The sequence below is a fragment of the Agelaius tricolor genome, unplaced genomic scaffold, assembly GCF_023055355.1.
Source record: "Agelaius tricolor isolate 1412-34295 unplaced genomic scaffold, bAgeTri1.0.p SCAF_3, whole genome shotgun sequence".
Lineage (NCBI taxonomy): Eukaryota > Metazoa > Chordata > Aves > Passeriformes > Icteridae > Agelaius > Agelaius tricolor.
In genome coordinates, this window is record NW_027269263.1 from 25,493,539 (window position 1) to 25,513,778 (window position 20,240).

A 20,240-nucleotide genomic window follows, 5' to 3' on the forward strand; every position below is an offset into this window, starting at 1 on the left:
AAACCTCTTTATAACATTAGCTCCAAATAATCAACTTATCTACCACAGATCATGTCAATTCTTACTCCTAATGACACACAGTAAAACATCTTTACTGAAGAGAAAGGCAATCAAGAAACAAAAGGCAGTCACATTATGAAGATTAAAAGAAAACTATACTGAGCAATTCTTTCTATTCCAGTGTCTCAAGAAAGTTGATTCATGACTTGAAGTTGTAAAAGGAGTACTGCAGTATTAACCCTCTGTACATGACTCCAGAGCAACAAATACAGAGGAGGATTAAAAAACAGACCTCAAAATTTACTCTGAATCATTGTGTACGTTCATCTTAAAATTTTCTATTAAAAATAGTAACAGCAATATAGATTTACACACTCTATGGTCCATATAATACTTTAATCTATTTCTTCTGATATCCAGAAATGCTTGATGAGTTGACTTGGCCTCTGCAACAACCAGATTGTTCTTCACATAGTTTTAAGCTCACACTTTATTTTCTCTGTGGTATCATCTGCCCCCAGTCATGTGACAAAAAGGAGCACAGTCTGTCCTCCCCTTCAACTGAGCAAACCGCTGAGAAGCAAAATATCTGAAACAGTCCATCCATCACCAGCCCGTGCCTGTACAGCACACTGCAATCCTCAGCAGAGCCATCTCCCCAGGCTGCATTCACATGGTCAATTGAACCTGCCATTACCCGTGGGTGCAGCTGAAAGCTGCAGTACCACTTTAGAACACTGATGTTCTAATTTATGCAGCCGAGTGCTGAGATGGAGCAGGAAACAATCTGATAGGAAAAAAAACAGGATGCTTTTTTCCTTAGCTGAATTAGTTTGTCTCATCAGTCTCCTGAGCCACTGTGCAGCATCACCCACAAAGGCAGGTGCCTGCCTAAAGAAGAGCATATGAATAAACTGCAAAAGAGGAGTGAAGCCCAAACACTTCTTCTGCCAACAGCCCACACTTCAAGCAGACAAAGCACAGTCCCAGAACCAGCTCATTAGAATGACAAGTGAACTGTGACTTTGACAGAGCTGTGTATTTAGAACTGGCTTTATTGTATGCATACATAAAAAATAAGAGTACTACATCTTTAGTTCACCCAATATTCAGTGAGAAAAATCCTACTAACAGAGCATTACTGACAGTACTGTCGAAGGTATGTGAATGCTGGTTTTCAGACACATTTCTGATACATTTCTGATAGTTATGTACCGGAGCCTTAGGCAGAGGCCTGTTGGTTAGGGCATACAGCTGTTAACTATAGTATCATGGGATCAAAGCCCATCTGTCTAGTGAATTGGAAGGTCCTAGCTTAATTAAAGCACCTGAGTTGCATTTAGGGGATGCAGGGTAATGGCCTGTGGACTTTAGCAGAAACTAAGATGGTTTAACTCTTGTTTAAGGCTTTGAAGGCCTTCGGTTTAGGTAATCCTAAATTTCTTAGATGATGATGAGGGTTATGGGGGAGATAGGAAGGAGGCTTCTTTTTCCTAATGTGTTTGAGACATTATTTTTTAGAATACAGCATTACAAGTCTGATGCTTGACAAAAAAAACATTATTTTGCAAATCCTAAAGTTTTCAGGTTTTTGAATGAAAGTGACTTAAAAGTCTCATCACAACAAGTAGTTTCTTGTAGGGGGATAGAATATAAGAAAATAAAGATAGTGTAGAAAGTAATCTTACCCCTAAGGAGTTGCAGCTGGGCCAATTATCAAATATTAGGAACAGGCCTGACTTTAACAGGCCACAGCTGTAACCAATAAGAAGAAGAGTGCTATAAAAGAGTGGGTTGGTTGGTTAGGAATGGCATTGAGTCAGTTTGCTACTTTGTGAAGAAGAGTCAGTGCTTGGAGGAGCTTCCCATAAGAAAACACCAAGAAGGTATAAAACTTTTGCAATAAGGAGAGAACAGTATGGAACCCCTGCAATAAGATGACAACTGTTTCTGAGGTTAGATTCCTTGTTTTTTGTTTAGTTTTTTAAACAAAATTATTTTAGAACAGTTTATTTAGGTGAAAAAGAAATTTGTGAAAACACGTGACTGAGTGTTTTGATAAAAGCTCAACCTTTTAAACATATGGTTTACAAGGGTTCAGATAAGGACTTGAACATTTAGTGATGTACCAATATTCTAAGAAACACCATGTTTTAGACATGTTTTACTATCGTAGGCATGTAGAGAATGTATTAGCTAAAGGCTGTTCTGTATGCAGTATATCATGCTGGGAAATGGTGGTGCTTCTCCCTAGGATCTCCTTCCAATCTTACAGAAATCTGTGGATCAGAACATTGCATGCAGGCAGCATCTTGGTTTGATGCCTAAATAAGTAGTGATTTATATGGTATTGTTCAGTCTGGGACTTCTAACCCCAAATTTAAAATTCTGGAGTTACAGTAATGATCAGATCCTCTAGATCTAGAATAAAACATTAGCTTCCACAGTGATACAACCATCATGACACACACAGCCAGCTCTTCTATAACATGTAATTTCTACTAGTACTGAAATAGCTAATGAATAGCAATATTAAGTAAATAGTATGCACAGAATTGGTTGTAGGAATGGCACAAGACTCATGAATGAATTAAAACAATGTCTCAAGTGAGAAAATATCTTTCCTAATTAAAAATTTTAAAAATGGAAATTTTATGCCAATGAAATTCAGTATTGCACAATTGTACATGTACATAATTCTGATATAAAGCCTTGTATTTCAAACACTACATATGCAAAAGCCCTTAAAATCTAAGGTGGTGTCAGTTTGATATTGTGTGTCAAAATCATATATTTGTGCAATCTGAGTAACTTTCTTCTAAATACACAGAATTAAATCAGAAAATAAAGTCAACTACAACCCCTCTACCAGAACTGCTCTGACACATCAAGGATCACTTTCTGGGATTTCAGGAGTGGTCTGGGTGAAACTGAGGAAGGAGTTGGGACCGGTGAGCCTGGAGAAACCTCAGGGTGGGTCTCATATCCAAAGAAAGAGTGCAAAGAGGAGAGAAATGGGTACTGTTCAGTGGTGCCCAGTAACAGGACCAGAGGCAATGGGCACAAACTGAAACACATGAGGTTCCCTTTGAACATCAAGACATTTTTCTGGTGTGAGAGTGACTTAGTATTGGCATTGGTTGCCCAGAGAGACTGTGAGATCTCTCTCTATCCTTGAAGATGCCCATCTGACCATGGTCCTGGGCTACTGATTCTACATGACCCTACTTGAGCAAGGTAGACCAGATGATCTCCAGAGGTCCCTTTCAATCTCAAACATTCTGTGGTTCTGTGAGCACAGCTTGAATATCTGTCCAAAGGTAAAAAAAAAGCAAACAAGCTTGCACTCATTAAAATATAGGACAAATTGCGCAGCTGAAAACAGAAATTGGAAGCTGAAAATGCAGTATTTGGATCACCTTCATCCCAGTGTTCTGAAAGAATGGGCACAGGAGATAAAAGATGCAGCAGAAAGTATTTTTAATCTATAAACTCAAAAGCAGAAAAAATACCAAGCATAGTGCCTATATTTAAAAGGAGAAAAAGCAATCAAGAATATGTCAGGTCTATGAATTTGATCAAAAGCCTGCATGCTACTGAGAATAATTATTCTTTCTTGCAAAATTCAAAGACAAAGAAAAAAACAAATGATCATCAAAGAAGATATCACACTGGTTCACCAGAGGTAGATTGTACCCAAGTTACTTGACATCTTTCTTCGATAAGACAGCTAATTTTTAGATAAAGGAAATGCAGGAAGTTTATGTCAACTTTTTACGCTATTCTGTATGGTTATGGACTTTTGATACTGTGCCATATCAGTTAGATAAAAAAGATGGGAAAGGAACCAAGTATGTTGATGGCGGAGATAACAGCGGTCTACACTGAATGGAAAGCCCTTGGATCAGAAGGTTACTAATGGAGTTCATGAGGAATGAGTCTTTGGTCAAAGCTTTTGCATTTTTAAAAGCTTTGATATTTGCCATAATTAAACTTATATCAAAAACCTTGTTAATGACATTTCCTGATAAGACCAAGCAGCATCATATATGCAGAAAAGGATTGAAACATAATAGAAAAAGAACGGGAAGGCCTTAAGTGGGTATTGATAATGGCATGCAATTTAACAACAGACAACAGCAAGACCTTACACAGAGGTGTAAGGTCTCCAACTATGTGGAAGCTGTTGATAAAATCAAGGACACATATGAGCAGTTACCCTATCATATTATATGAGTTAAACTCTACTCTCAGAAACCAGCACCAGGACAGGAGGGCACAGCCTCAGGCTGCACCAGGTTGGACACCAGGAGAAATTCCTTAACAGAAAGAGGGCTTAAGCACTACTGCCCAGGTAGGTGGTGGAGTTAATATCCATGGAGGTGTTTAAGAAACAACTGGCCCATGGTCCTAGTTGATAAGGTGGTGATCAGTCAAAGGTTGGACTTGATCTCAGAGGTCTTTTCCAACCTAAATGTTTCTGTGATTCTGTAAATTCTAGAGACAGATAAGAACTATATAAGATAACGGAAAATATTAGCAGATGTGCAAGTAGGTATGAAGTGGCCATGAATAAATTTCCAGTCAGAAATTAGGTAGCAGTTATAAATCATCAAAGTCCTGACACAGTCCCTCCACTGGCATAATGATGAAGAAATTTAGATAGTTTGAACAAGAAACTTCTTTAATTTATACATTAAAAAAAAAAACAAAAAAAAACCAAGAAGGAGATCACATTGTCCACACAACAATAAAAAACCTAACACAATTCCAGTCTCATACAAATCCACAAAATGCTGAAAACTTGCAGAGGATTCCAAGATACACTGTAACTGCAGCATGGTGGTCTTCCAGGTTTCGTATAAAAACTCATCTTAAGCAACTTAACATCAATTTGTAATCTCATGATCTCCCTTAATAAATTCAGACAGACACTAATAAAGAACACCATTTATTGTTCCTCCATTGTTTAGTACAATCTACTCTACACTGCCACAATTTTTAATTTGTCATGCTACTGGGTAGACAAGGCCAGGCCCAACACATCAGGGGCACCTCTGTGTTTCTTGAGTTCTGTTCCTCCCCACTGTGTTTGTAGTATTTTAATTAGAAGAGAAACTGCTTGTAACAAATGCAAGAACAGAAGTGCTGGGACTAATGAGTCAATGAATAAAAATTGCTGGCTGCTGCAGGAATTAATTTATAAATTGGACAGAATACGGCAGCATTTAGTAGACAGAGTAAATGCCCATCATTCACTATTGTTCAATCACGATGATCTGTAGTGGCATTTGAACTTGACGGAAAACACTGCTCTCCCAGAGCAGGAATGAGGTGTTTGTGCTTCTTTGCCTTCAAAGATAAATTAATGTAAAAGATACTTGGATAGTGAGAAAAATGATTGGTCCTTGGAAGCTCAGAAATATTTATCAGCAGGCCATGATCTGTTTGATGCTGCAAAATTTTTAATGTGGACACCTGTTATTGATGTCTTCAGGGCCAGCTGGACAGAGCTATGACCCAAAAAAACATGCAAAAAATAACCTGGAATACGTGAAGTATACCTCATTTGCTTCCATCCTTTTGGGTATGAGGCAAGTGAAAGACACTTCTTTCCTGATTACATATTTTTTAGCACACCACCACCCCTTATAACATCCATTGGTATCTTGCTGAAGGGAGCTCCAAATGCACAGAGAAAGCAGCTGTTCACAGCAACTGAGGTCTAAAAGCTAAAAGCTTCTTGCAACAGTGATTGCTGAAGAACATGGGACGTGACCTACTGAGGTGCAGAAAAAAAATGTAGTTGCTCACCAGAAATGGCAAATAATTAAGGGGGAGAGTTTGAGATCCAAGAAAACAAAAATTAAAAATACAAGTATGTTGTAACATTAACTACCCAAATACTTTTTGGCTCCTTGCCAATTCTTATCTCTGGCTTGTGTGTGAAGTATGCTCATAATGCTCTGTGGAAGCTTCATTTTAGAATAACATAAACCCTGCTGAGTACTCCTGAAGATAATTTTGGTGTGTATTTCACAGTACCCATTTTTATGAGTTGGCAGCCCACCCAGTTTTGTAGTCCAGCCAATCAGCCAACCCAAACAGCCTGTATTTGTCCTACTGTTGCTTTTCTGATTTTATTACGATGTACCTCGATATATGACAGATCTGCTACTGTGTCATTCAGAGTACCTGTAAGTGTGCATGGATACATACACACACACACACACTTGGTACAGTAAATGTACCCAAGAGCCTTTATTAGTGATGGAAGTCCTTTCCCAAAACACAAGGATAATAATGAAGAGCATATGCAAGGAGATCTTTGACTCTATGCAGCAGAAATTTTTCAATCAAAATGGTAGTTGCTGCATGAACTGAAGAACTGTGACACTGTAAAACAAGTACCACTTTTACTGAAGATAGAAATGCAGAGGGCAGGCATTATACTTGTGAAATAAATTCTCGCCCCAGATTAATAGCATGAAAGGAAGCAACTAATGTATCAGCAACATAAACAATAAATCTTATTGTTAGGATCCGAGGTTGGTTGTGGATGAACACAAAACTTTGTGGCATGGACCAAAGACTAAAGACATACTGCTTACACAGCTGAGAAAAAAATAATTGCTTATGTAAGGAGCGTTTTGCATCCTGGTTGAAGGAGAGGCCTTATTGCTATTATAATAATTACTAATTTTATAACAGCATTTCTTTATAACCACTTCGTACACCTGCAACACAAGGTGCGCCCTCCATTAGGATACAATTACACTCACCCGCTGCAAACAGACTGGATTTTGTTACCGAACGGCAACAGCTGATATATTTAGCCACCATTATTTCAATAAGGCCAAGATGATACTGTAGCTCTAACAAGACGTGATATAACTAGACGCTGTTTATGCAAAGCCAGTAATAACAAACACTACAGAGATAAAGCGGTTCCAGTGCTCGCTGCACAGTTGCGTGCAGAAAGACACCTTTTCCGTGAGTGACCCCGACTCAGAAGCAGAATTTTTTAGCTGTTCACTCCCTGTGCGCTGACCCCGCAGTTCAGCCCGGCGGTGCTCACGGGCGGCTCTCGGGGAACCGCCGCCGCCACGGGCCCCGCGACACCTCCCACCGCGGCCGCCCGACAGCGGGGCCGGCCGGCGCGGCACCGCCGCACAAAGGATCGCCCGGCCCCGCTGAGCCGTCCCGCCCTCGGCCTGCGCGGAGGGCGCGGCGCTGGCCCCGAGCTGCTCCGGGCCGCGGGACACGCCGAGCACCGCCCCGACCCGCCGCTCTCGCCGGTCCCGCCCGACGCTGCCCGCCCGCGGCAGGCGCTGCCCTGGGCCGGGCCCCGCGCCCGCCTTGCGCCCCGCGCCCCCCCGGCCCGCCCGGTGCACAACCCCCCGGGGGCCGCGGCGCAGCGAGGGACGAAGGGCACCCGGGCCCAGCCCGCGCCGGGTAGCCCCGCGCCCACCTCAAACACCACTTCTTCGTCGAACTCCGGTGTCATCCTTGCCCGCCATGCCACCCCCTCCTCGCGGGCACGCTGGGAAACCGAGTCCGCCGTGCCGCCGGCCGCCTAGCCCAGCCCCGCCCGCCGGGCGCGGCCTGGCGCCGGGGAGAACTACAGCTCCCAGAAAGCATAGCGAGCGCCCGCTTTCGGGCGCCAAGTGGGCGGGGCTGACGGGGCAGGGGCGGGGCGGGGGAGGGGGCAGCGGGGGCGGGGCGGGGCGAAGGCCCGGCGGGGCGAAGACCCGGCAGGGGTGGCCAGTAGGGGGCGCCGGCGGGCGGCGTCTGAGGGCGCTTCGTGTGCCGCGGCCGCGGGGTGGGATGCGGCGGTGGCGGGCGGGGGGAGCTACTCCTGCTCCGGCTGCTCCTCCGGCTGGGTGGCGGCGCGGGGGAACAATGGGCTCCTTCTCCTCGGCCCTCAGAGGGGCCGTGGCGTAAGGGACGAGGGGAAGCGCGGCTCCGCGCCTGGGGAGCACCATGAGCTCCGCCGGTGAGTGCCCGGGGAAACTTTGGGGAGCGGCGGTTTCCGCCCATCCGGCGGCCGGCGGGGCGTCCGCGTGCCCCCGCGGCCGGACAGCGTCGCCTGGCTCGCCCCGCGGCGGCGGGGACGCGGGATGAGGGGCTCTTGCCGCCGGACGGCAGCCGCAGCCGCCGGCGCGCTCCCTGTCCCGGCTGCGCCCTCGGCTCGCTCCGGGAGCAGCGCGGGGAGGCGGGCGGGGAGCGGTGAGGGGCGCACCCAGCTCGGGGCACAGCCCTCCAGGGACACAGCCATTCCCGGGGTCCGCTACGGGCTCCCCGCACCCTCGGCACGTTTGGCCGCGGGGCCGTGCGGGCACGTCCTGCCCGGGGCTGGGGCTGCCCGGGCTGTGCTGGGCTCTCCGCTCGCCACCCCGCGTGTCCGAGCGGGTCCCTGCGCTCGGGCTGAGCTCACGGCCGGGCAAAGCTGCTGGGGGCCGGGCTGTGCCAGGAGAGCCAGCACCGGGGCTGGGACTGTCGCTCCGTCTGACTCCGCGGAGCCGCGAGAGTTTGTCAGCTGCGGCTTTGCTTGGGATGTACCTGCCTTGGCCGGGATCTTGCACGCAGGAGCCCCGCGGGGGTGCTGGAAAGCGTTCGCTTCTGGCCTTTCCAGCTGCGGGTTGGAACTGACCTACTTCAGTGCTTTCCTTACCTTTCCTCCCCCGTTTCTTGACCGCTGCCAATTTACTGACTAAAAGAGCTCCAAGGCAAATTCTTGGTTCAGAACAAGAGCACCCCGTGTTTAAGGGAATTGCTCCTATTTATATTTGCTTGCACGGTGGTGTGCTAACTTAGCGCTTTTGTTCAGACATCTGTTAGATTCGTAAATTCCTTTCTTATCTGCCTAACAGAAGTCGTTTCTGCATTGAAAACCTGTCGTGTAAATTATGATGTATTGGATGGAAACATAGCTAATTGTAGGGTTAAACGGGAAGCAGCAAAGTGCTTCCTGCAAGGATTGGGGTGGTGGTGGGTGTTCTAAAGAAAAAGCAATACACAGTTATCAAGCAAAAATATCTACCTAATTCTCAGTGTTTGCCTCTCAAGTATGTCAACTTGCTATTGACTCCAGCGTTAATTAAGTTATCTGAGCTCTCATAGCTAATCAGAATTTACTGGAAAATAAGAAGCGATTTAATGTATCTTTCTGCTTCATTTAAAGCATTTCCATTTTTAATATGTTTGACATAAGTGATTTTGTTTAGATTTTGAAAAGCATGTAATAAAGCAGGTTATCTCTGCTTAACCAGCTGCATTGTAAGTTCCCGTTTTTAGTAGTGCTGCCGACTGTGCAGTTCACACTGATCCTTTAAGAGTTAAACAGCTGTGCACATAAGTGTTAGGGGGTGCTCAAGAGCTGGGCTGTTAAAATTTGATACGTACTAAGTTTCAGAAAGTTGGGTAGATTTTCAGTACTTAACAGTGATTTCATGACTTTTAGATCTTAGATGGTGTGACTAAATCGATTTTAAGTGTACATTGTGGTGGTGTTTATGGGGAAGGTGAGGACAACGGGGTTCAGGTGAACAAAGTAAGCAAAAGAGAATAAGGGATACTGAGGAATATGAGAAAGTGGGACAGTTTCATGACAAATCTAAATTTTAGCAAGTTTTTCAAGAGGGAGGCATAAAGAGTACTGGGGCATAAAGAGGGAAGATGAGGGGTATTTAAGAGGGGATGAAGAGTATTTTGTGTGTGATGTATTATGTGAAGATAAAATACATGGGGAATAGGTGAAACAAGATTAGAGATTCCTGATCCTGCTGACAGCATCATGACAGCCTTTGACATTTCAGTTAAGGAGCTCCTAGGCAGGGTATGAAAAGGCTGAAGACTTCCAGAAGACAGTTCTGAAGGTTTAATATCTCTCTCTTGTTATTGCTGCAGAACTTAGTGCCTGTAATATACAGGCATTCTTTATAAAGCTATTGTTCATAAAAAACATACAAACTTAACAACTCCTGTATTTGAATTTCAGTCTTGTGTTCTATAGAATCTATTTCCTACACTGAAATTCAGTTCTTACTCAGCCAGTTTTCTGACAACTGGTTGGTAATACAGCATTTCTGTAAAAATGTTATTGTCTGTGAAGGCTTCAGGTGGAACTTGAAATGCTAGAAATCTTTCCTTCAGTTTGACTTGAAGGACTAAGTGCCTCTCTTGGGTCTTCTTTTAATGTACCTTTAGGACAAAGCAACATGGTACACCATCATCTGTATTGCTTTAATTTTTTTTTAAGTAGCATTTGCAGGTGTATGCTTGATATGCAGGGCTTTTCTCTAAGAGAGATATTGTGCTATTTGAGGGGACTGTGGTATGGGGAGAAACCCCAAACACAGCTTCTCCCCAAAGACAGAAGTTCCAAAAGGTCTGAGATTGATTACCCAGCCTTAACCTTGCTGCAGCTTACCTTCTGCCTTTCTAAATAATGTCTTGCTGTGTATCTTTTCTATTTCCTCTACAGAATTGTTTCAGTTACATCTCAGTCCAGAACTAACATAACTCCATGATGGAGTTCTGCCACAGCTGTTGCTTACATGTTTTAAAATATATATGTAAGTCTGGAATTGTTGCAGCTAAGGAACTATAGCACTTTTAAAAATACTTCTATATAATTTGAAGATGATCTCATTGTAGTGATCAACCCATATGTTGGTTTGAATCTTCACTTAGACCTATACTCCTGCCATTGCTTTCTCATGCACTGCACAAGATATATTTATATATATACACACACTACATCCATGATGCCAATGAATGTCCATTTACTCATTTCTGCCTGAAAGTATTATGCTGGTTTCAAGTATGTGCTTTGCCTTTAAAAGGAAAAAACAAAAGCTCAGAGTTATGAGTTTGACATTTATTATTTCTTGCTGAAGAAACAGTCCTTATATGTGAATCTATAGAGCTTATTTAATGTGGGCAGAATGTATAACTTAGGCTTGAAATTGGATTTGACAACAACAATGAGAAAAATGTATTTTAATGTCAGAAATGTAGTTCAAATGGAAAAAACATAGCAGGAACAGAATAAACAAAATCAACATGACTTTTCCAATCAAACTTCATTGCTTTCAAGGATTGAAAAAAAAATGAGGCCTGCAGCGTTTAATGTCCCTTTAACCCTCGAATGTGTCAAGTCTCATTAGGGTTACTCAGCTCTGTCTCTGCATGTGATCTTAAAAGGTTGTTTATTCATCTCTTGTCCTTGCTCTGAAGTTATCCCTAACTTTCCTGTTTTATTTCAATAAGTCAGTGAACAATCTAAGATTTTGAAATGGATGTTTTTGCAGTTTAATTAGGATGTTTTCTAAAACTAGTGGCTTGGAAACCTCAGTTTTCCCTTGTACTTTAAAAACTACATGTGTTATCTTCCGGGATGTTGTGACTCATTCCTTTTTTTGTTTCTTTTGAGCATTGTGGCACCTGAGAAAATCAGAGCCTCTCCATAATGAAAAAATAAACAAACATTTGCAGGAAATAAATTAATGATCACACAATACTTTTTTGAGGTGTTTACCTAATGAAACTTTCTTTTTGTAACTGAAAACAAAGTAATTGACCTCAAAAGCCTTGTAATGAGTCTTTAAAATTTAGGCTGCTGGAGAACAGGATTTTTAGAATATTTATGTGTTTCTTTCTGCAGTGTATTGAGTGCCAGTGCAATAATCTCTCAGCATATCCCAAACATAGCAGTAATTCTCTTTCTCCCTATGTGTTCCTTAAAAGCAAGATTGGCTTTCTTGTTTCGAGACTGAGTTGTAGGGTTTTGTGCCCAAAATAGTCTCAGGAGCAGCAAATTGGCTGTTGGAGCAAGCTCTTTCTTCATGTGAGAAAAACAGCCCATTGAGCTCTTGGTAGATACCTTCTGGGCATTGCATCATTTTCATATGTAGCCTACAGATGTGATTTGCTGTATCTGAGAATTCAGTGTGCATATGCAAACAAGATGCCACAAGAAAGCCAATGCATATATTTGCTCTAGGCCAGCTGCTGCGTGGTAGCTGTTTGAAGCCCTTTTCTTTTCCTAGTGTGTGTGAAATAGATTTGTCAAGTAGTATGTGAAATATATGTAACCCTATAGGTTGCAGATAAGGAATAAACCTTATAGATTACAGCAAAGAAATAAACTGCCATATATATTGTGTGGTAAGATAAGAGTATTCATAATATGACCAGCTTCTATAAAGTAGCTGATCTGTTAAATTCACACCTTTGCTTACCCCATAGTAATTTGATTGTGTGCCATTTTCTTAAGCTTAGGCTGAGTTGCTGTCAAAATCTGATGCCACAGTGATTTATTGGTTTACTTTCTTCCTACTGTTTTGTGGTTCAGAAAGGGCATTGCTTTAGGGTAGGTTGCAGGATCCTGCCCAGGTGACTTGAGATAGTCCATAGAGCATCCTGAATACCACAAGGAGAATCTCTGTTCATATGAAGCATTGTAAGGAAAGGAATATCAAGTTACATCAGCTTGATAGTGCCTAGAACCATTTGTCACCTTTTCATGGACAGATGCAAGTCAACATGACTTGTTCCTGTTCTTTTGTTATTCCAAAATATGGAAGCTGTTAACCTGATCTCAAAGGTATTGGCATAAAGATTACCTGGGAAAAACACTCCTTTAGCAACAGTAGGGTTTATTGTAGATGGGGTAGTTCTATTTGATTTTTTGCCTCAGTTCACCTTCACATATCATTGTTTCTCCTTGTTCCTATGTGGGGCAGGGAAAAGAACAAGAGATAAAAATTTGAGAAGGATTTAAAGCTGTGTATTAGTAATGCTTAAGATTGCAATATCTTACTGGCCTTTCTGTTCATTCTCATGATAGTGCATAGGAGAAGACACACAACTGTTTTTAAGTGAGGTCCTCGGTTGTCAAATTCTATCATCTGAAGAACAGAAATGGGCAGCACTTTAGGGTCAAAAGATTGAAAGTATAAGTTGTTTCAAGATGTTCTCATCCTCCTCTGAAACAAATCAGAGGAAGAACAGGAGCAGTTTCCAGCCAGGCAATAACAAGTGTTGGTCACAGAGGAGATCAGCAGGATGAGAATGGGTGTTGCTTTTTCCTTCATGCTGAAGGATGTAATTCACCAGAGAGATAAATGTCTGTTTCTGTGCTGTGACCTGAAGCCAGACAGAGAGCACGTGCATTGATCTGCAGAGGTGGTGCTAATGGCAATTTGTTGTTAGACAAGGAATGCCCTTTTAAATCTACTTTTTCTAAGGGGGTTAGGTGTTGGTATTTTTAAGCACTTTTTTTTCCTTCAGCACTGAGCCTGGTATTGGCTGTTCCTGTGTGAGCAGCAGATTTCCTGTTGGTAATGGCAGCATTGCTAGTAACTTTATTTATGGATTTCTTCCTTTGCATAGTCAAACAGGTTGGAGGATATCTCTTTGACAGTTTCTCTGGCTCCGAAACATTTAATCTGTTTATGCAAATCAAATTTTATATTTCTACTCAGATTTGCATTTATTACTGGAATCCCTGGATGCAGGGATTCTCTTTGAGAAATGGGTTAAGGTTGGAGGTGGGAGTGGGTAAAATCATAGTGATTCTCTAATTTCCTGAGTATGACAGGCTAGAGAATCCAATGTCCAGTCCAAAGTTCCCTCTGAAAATTCTACACAGGTCAGAAAGTGAGTTTAGGTTGCCTGTAAGTGCTTGTGGCTCCCCCACAACACTAGGTGAGATATTTCTGTAGTTAATTATCCTTTAGTTTTCATAAGATTTAGAGTTTTCTTTCTAGTTTGAGCATGTCAAACCTCAGTGGTGAAATATGGAATTTCACCAGGGTTAGGTGGTTTTTTTTTTGGTTTGGTTTTTTTTTTTGCGATTCAAGAACCATCTGTTACCCAAAACCTTTCACATGTGCATAAGTATATATTCTATTACCATCTTAGCTTTTAAATTCTTGGTTAAATTAACCAGGATGAGCTTCCTTGGGATTTGAAGCATAACTTTTAGACCTTGGATGCTTCTGTAGTTATTTCTAAGATTGCTGGAAGGTGACATTGCATTTCGCTTACAGTCTGGTAGGTACTATGTACAGAAATATTTTCAACTCCCTTCATCTTTTATACTTAGCAGATTATTTACTGCTTAGCTTCAGACCTGCATGGAGCTCTCATAAAATAACTATGTACAACGATTTCCAAACTGTCTTCAATTTTTACTCTCCTAAGCATAACCAACCATCTCTGTCCTTAGGTGAATAGCTAGTTCCATATGGCACCAGGAAAAAGCCCACTGTCCAAACAACTAACTACCCCATGCATTTGCTCTATAACATTTCCTTGATTATATTTATTGGTTTTTACCTTGCTTTTGCTTGCCATTTAGCAAAAAGTCATTCTCATATGACATCCAGTCATTCCTTACACCTTTATATATAACAGTTGCCTCCTACTTAGATGTTTTTTCTATTCTGGATGGGAAATTGTCCCTTTTTAGAGCACTGTTATGTAGAACTGTGGTTTTCATCCAACAATGAATTGAATTAGTTTATACTGAACTTTGATTCTCAATTTCTAATGTCAATCTACCATACTTTCACCCTTGTCAGCTGCTATAATTTTTTTCTAAGTAGTTCATTGCTTGTATTCTTCAGAAACTTAAAGATATTTTGTTGAGGAAAACTACTGGTATGCATTCCTTCTTGGAGCCTTTCCTCTCACATCACATTTATGTTTGAAAGGGCTCTTCATCACATTCCTTTCTGATGGTTGACTGCAGATCTGTATTGATACCAAGACTGTAATGTGCCTGTTAGTACATTGACCCACATCTACTCTAGATGTAATGTGCAATCAGTTTAAAGCAGACAGTGCTGTCTTTATTATCCCACACAATTTGCTGGTCTCTTCTGTCTGCCTGAATGCTTTTTAACATTGAAGTAATTTGAAAAATTCTAGTAGGCTTCAGAAATCACGTTGAATTGTACTTATTATCAGAAGTTAATTTTTCTGCTCTAGTCATTATCCAGGTTTCCTCCGCTGGCTTAGAGACTGTTCTGTTTGCTTTGCTTTGCTTTTCTTTACACTTTCATGGTTTAGTTTTAATAAAAACTAAACCATGGGGGGTTTTTGATAGTTTATAGTCAGGTAATAGTGTCACATCATAACTGCTGAGTGTGCTCCCTAATAAATACTAGTTAAAAGCCCGGCAGAGTTATCTAGTTTGGTGGTATCCAAAATGTAAGGCACTCCCACTATATAGAGAGAAACTTGCAAGGTTTATGGACTTCAGTTTGTGTGTGGGAAAAACAATCCACAGGATATTGCTTACCTAGCCAGGGTTTAATGTCCCGTATCTTTGTCAGTCTGTTTCTCTCACTTGGGCATCAGGAAGGGTTCCAAAGCAGCCTGTCTCTCTCCTGTTTCCAGGGAGCTTTAACAACTTAGTAAATATTGCTGAGCATGGCCCAGGTCTACTACTGTGTTGTGTTCTGTGACAAACTGGGCATCCCTTCTTTGTTTTTCTACCACGGAACACAGGCTCCTTTATTGCCATCACCTCATACTCCAATTGAATAAGCAGTTGACTTGTCTGAAAGTGGGTGTACAGCTCTCTTTTGCTCATCAGGATCACTAGTTACCCACCTAAAGAGTTAATTTTATTTTTTCCTAGCAAATTGTTGATTCATTTCTCTGTGGGTTTGACACCTGTCTTTAGATGGGATGCAGAAAGTGGGATAACCTTAGAAGTAAGTTGCAGTTGGCTCATTGTTGTCAGTGGCTATAGGGAGCTGCACCTTTGGAAAGAAATTCTGGATTCCCTCTTGTAAAATTTCGTAAAAATTGTTTCTGCCATCAGAGACATCAGAGACTGCCATCAGAGTTTTATCTCTTCACTAATATAATGGCAGCAAGGGCACCCATTCTCAGTGTAGGTAGAGGCAGTCTGAGTACCATTTAGTGATTCATGTCCTAGAAAAACATGGTTTTACTGTTTCTGGCTCTCTGCTTAGAGCAGTGGCTTGCTGTTTAGGGAGTAGTTGCAACTGAGGGCATCTGTCCTTTTTAATTTTTTATTTTACCCATCTAGATTTCCTTCAGACAAACAAATCCCTACAAAACAAACCTAACCTTTGAAACTTCATTCTAATCTAAACCAGAGATTAAGATAGAGTGCCTATCTATAGTAATAATGGTGGTAAAACACAACCAAACACCAAACCCACACTTCAAAGGGAACAATAAATTAATGGCTTACCCCATCTATTTGCATGTGAAACATTAACTACTGCGTTTTCTTGAGGGTGTTATTTAACATGTATATAACTTACTGGAAGTATACTAAAATATTGGTCAAAATAAGGGTAGTAAATACAGAGGTAATATATAAACAGTACAAGAAGCTTGTTTACTTTATAAATTTGCACATATAAAAAGCACTCAAAGCTCTTAGAAATCTGAAAACATTCCAGCATATGGAAATGAATTGGTTATAAATAATCTCCTGAAATATTCAAATATTTCAGATATACTTTAAAAAAAAGCAACCACAGCACACACCATGAGTTAGGACATCCTTAAGTTTCTCTTCCAAAATGCTGGCTTTCAAAACCACCTGACTTCTACTTGCCAATTTTTCATTGTGACTATCCCCCAGAGACAGTGCATTTCTTTCACCAAGCTTGATGTTTTCTAAACAAACAAAAAACCCCAAAGCTACTCAAACAACAGGTTCAAAACTCTACAATCTCAAAGTTCCTCATGAGCTCCTTTTCCTGAGTGCTGTACACTCGCCCTAGGATTAGTCATCTTGTTGTGCCAAGTGGGTCGTAATTCCTAATAGTTGTGACTGTTTCTAGGTCAGACAAGTTGGGAAGGGTAATTTTGTACAAGCACAGAAAGGTACTGCCTTGCTACAAATTACTGCACTAACTTCATACCACAGACTAACTGAGCTGTTGGTAGTGATATGCCAGTTTTGCAGCTGGTACAGTAATTCATCTCAGTATTGTTTGAAGAGGATAGAAAGGGAACGAGGAATTTTGGGTTACACATTTCTCAAGGTGGTGGAGGAAGGGACTGAACTGCCCTAGTCACAATTCTGGCTGTCCCATTGTCTTTGTGGTTTATTATATGTGTGGCACTTAACATACTTGCAACGTTTTAAAAGGGCATTGCAGTTAAAACTGCAGAACCAGGCAAATCTGCTCTGCTTTTCTTGGCATCAGACTTTAGCATGTGAGGGAGTACATGTACTAATATTATGTTAAACTGTTTGTTTATGAAAAGACTTTGAAAACTTCCCTACCACTTCTTGATGTGCCTATTTAAACAAAGAAAGGCAACTAGAAGTGGTATTAGGGAAGGAAGGCATGCTTTTAAGAGAAAAATGTATCCATACACACATTGAGTTCTTTCGGATCAGAAATGTTACAAAACTTTTAATGCTACCGCATTGCAGGTAAAGTTGTTCTGTGGGCAGTGGTGACTAAAGTCTTTGTTTTCCATCCTTCCTAGAAATTAAGAAGCCACCAGTGGCCCCCAAACCAAAATTTGTCCTAGGACACAAGGCAGCGCCTCCACCTGTCGCACCGAAGCCTGATATTGTACTTTCTGGTGGGATACAAGCAGCAAGGAAAACCAAGCCAGCAATTGCACCGAAACCAAAGGTTCTCAAGAGCTCCTCCATCCCTGAAGTTAAACCTCCATCGTCTACACGAAAAAGCACAAAAAGCTTTGAGGAGCACAGGGAAGATCCTTCTCAAACTCTAGACCATTTGAACTATAAAAATGAAACCTCAGAAGGGAGTACTGGAAACACAGCATATATTCTACCTGTGTCACCTTGCAAATTTGAATGTCTTCATAAACTTGGAAATGGAGAGAACACCTGTAAAGCTCAGATCATTCTCGAACACTTTGACACCTTAGAAAACATCAAGCTTGGTGAAAGAAATGCACTGTCTCTGGGGGATAGTCACAATGAAAAATTGGCAAGTAGAAGTCAGGTGGTTTTGAAAGCCAGCATTTTGGAAGAGAAACTTAAGGATGTCCTAACTCATGGTGTGTTTCCTAACAGCAGTCCTGTGAGACACAGGTATGCAGACAAATTTGACAAAGGGAATGGCAGCAGTTCCAGGAATGATGTTAAAATAGAGTTTATGGAACTTGTACAATCTTCGTCATCTTCTGAGGTAGTTAAAGGGAAGCAACAAAACGCTGATGGTAAGATTATTGCTGATGAGTTTCAGATGTCTGAAGTTTGTCCTAGTTTGATTGAAAATAATCACAGTTGTTCTTCCTCATTGGACAAGGAAACTCTAGAGATTGAAAATTTAAGTAGCAATAGGATGTTTTCAGGTGAAGTAGGGATGAAAGCAGATGCTGATAAAGCCTCCCTTGAAACATCTTCAGTCCTGAGCTCCAAAGTGCTTCCTGTCCCTAAGCCAAGAAAGCCACGTGCTGCCTGTCTAGTCCGTCAGGATGGCATAGACAGCACAGGAGAAGGAACAAAGGAACCATCTAATTCAGAGAAAGATTCTCATGGTGTTGTGGACCAAAGCTTGAAAAAGCCAGCAAGAATTAATGTCCTTGGTCAAAGTGTTTGTTATAATAATAATGCAGAAGTGTTTCATCCTGAAAAATGTGAGGTAACTCAAAGCAATGCAGAAAAAGTGTCTCAGGTAAAGGAGCCTGCTGTGAAAGAGTCAGCTTCACAAAATCTTTTGCCTCAGTTTCCACACGGAAGTCCTGATTTGGGGAGACACGTTGAATCTTCTTTAAATGCAGACCATAACTTTGTGGATGAGATAACAGATGACACCAGTATGCCAGATGCTGTGGAGAAAAGGACTGACTTTGTCAGGTGTAATACCCTGTCCATGAGTTTGCCAAAGCAGGTCAAATTGGCAAGCAGTCAGTACTCACCTGCTGCCAAGAGCCTCCATGTTTCTCCACAAAACTTGGAAAATAAAGAACTTAAAATAAAGGATGAGAGTTCCCCAAAAGTTATTCCTAAGAAGCCACAGAGACATGGCCTTCCAGCTGCTGGCCTGCTGAAAAAAGCTGCGTCAGCAGAGCTTGTGGACAAAAGTTCTTACACCTCCAGTGAAGACAAATCAAGCAGCCTTTTAGAAGGATCTCACTTTGCACATCCACGAGCCAAGGAGCAGGATGCACTTTCATCTTGTGACATACCCAAACGTTCTTCTGAAAAACCCATCTGGAAGTTACCTCATCCTATTCTTCCCTTTTCAGGAAATTCTGAATCATTAAAAACTGCCGCCAGTTTCAGCCACCTGACTGTTGTGACAAAGCCTAGGGCCAAGTCTCTCTCTGCTGTGGACATGGACAGGACAGACAAGCCCTGCAAAGACCATCACAAGAAAAATAGTTTGAAAAAGCTTCTGAACATGAAATTGTCGGTTTGCTTAAAGAAAAGTGACTTCCAAAAATTTCTGTCTAAAGGCAGCCAGTCAGTGGAGAGTGCTATTGCCAACCTTTCCAATGGGAATGGGTATGGAAATAACAGCAGTCATGTAGGGTCTGTAGGCAGTGAAAGGAAAGCTAAATCTGCCAAGGCACATTCCGTAGAAATAAGTAGTCCGGCATTACAGAAGAAAAGGCAGAGAAACAGAAGTCAGCCTGAGATGCGAAATAACCAAAGGCTGGAGTCTTTAGAAAGACATGGACTTTTGGGAGAGAATTTGTCCCAAATGCCTTTGAATTCTGTAACCAGCACTTGTGATCCAGAGTACGAGAATGTGCGTCACTATGAGGAAATACCCGAGTATGAGAACTTGCCTTTTGCTATGGGTGCTAGGAGAAATCTCTGCTCGGAATGGCAGAACTCCAGCAGCATGGAAGACCAGAGCACTGACTTCTATGAAGTTGAGGAGCCTTGTGAAGCTACAAGCCGGCGTTGGAGACTGGACAGGTAAAATAAAGAGAAAAGGGAACTTAAACAGCTGCATTGTAACTCTGTTGGTTGTAAATATGTTTAAATGATAACTTGAGAGGCTGTACCTCTTCAATTAAATGTCAGCAGTTGTTTCTGTATATCTTTCTGTAGGCTTTTGTTATTTTGAAAACTCCTTGCACTTGGCAGTGAGTCAAAAGGAAAAGTAAGCTAGTTATTCCTCATATATTCCTCAAAATTTGGGAAACTTTTCCTAGTTTTATTGAAGCAAATCAGATACAGTCATGTATTTGTATTCAAGAATACTTCAATGGGGAGGAATGAATTGTACCAGTCTCAC

The 20,240-nt window shown here is 41.8% G+C and overlaps 2 protein-coding genes across 6 annotated transcripts in view; one reads left to right on the top strand and one right to left on the bottom strand.

Moving 5' to 3' along the window:
- The window catches only part of VEZT (vezatin, adherens junctions transmembrane protein), a 59,631-nt gene extending 52,003 nt beyond the window's left edge, over window positions 1–7,628 (bottom strand). For all 4 annotated transcript variants that reach the window (XM_071423259.1, XM_071423258.1, XM_071423262.1 and 1 more), the window contains exon 1: window positions 7,472–7,628. In XM_071423259.1, coding sequence (XP_071279360.1) covers window positions 7,472–7,507 — 36 coding nt within the window. In that variant the 5' untranslated portion in view covers window positions 7,508–7,628. The remainder of the gene's footprint in view (window positions 1–7,471) is intronic.
- Window positions 7,629–7,822: 194 nt separating this feature from the next.
- The window catches only part of FGD6 (FYVE, RhoGEF and PH domain containing 6), a 73,327-nt gene continuing 60,909 nt past the window's right edge, over window positions 7,823–20,240 (top strand). Inside the window, exons 1-2 of one of the 2 annotated variants that reach the window (XM_071423264.1) lie at window positions 7,823–7,996; window positions 17,500–19,918. In XM_071423264.1, the coding sequence (XP_071279365.1) occupies window positions 7,984–7,996; window positions 17,500–19,918 (2,432 nt within the window). In that variant the 5' untranslated portion in view covers window positions 7,823–7,983. The remainder of the gene's footprint in view (window positions 7,997–17,499; window positions 19,919–20,240) is intronic. The other variant, XM_071423263.1, reaches the window with a different exon arrangement.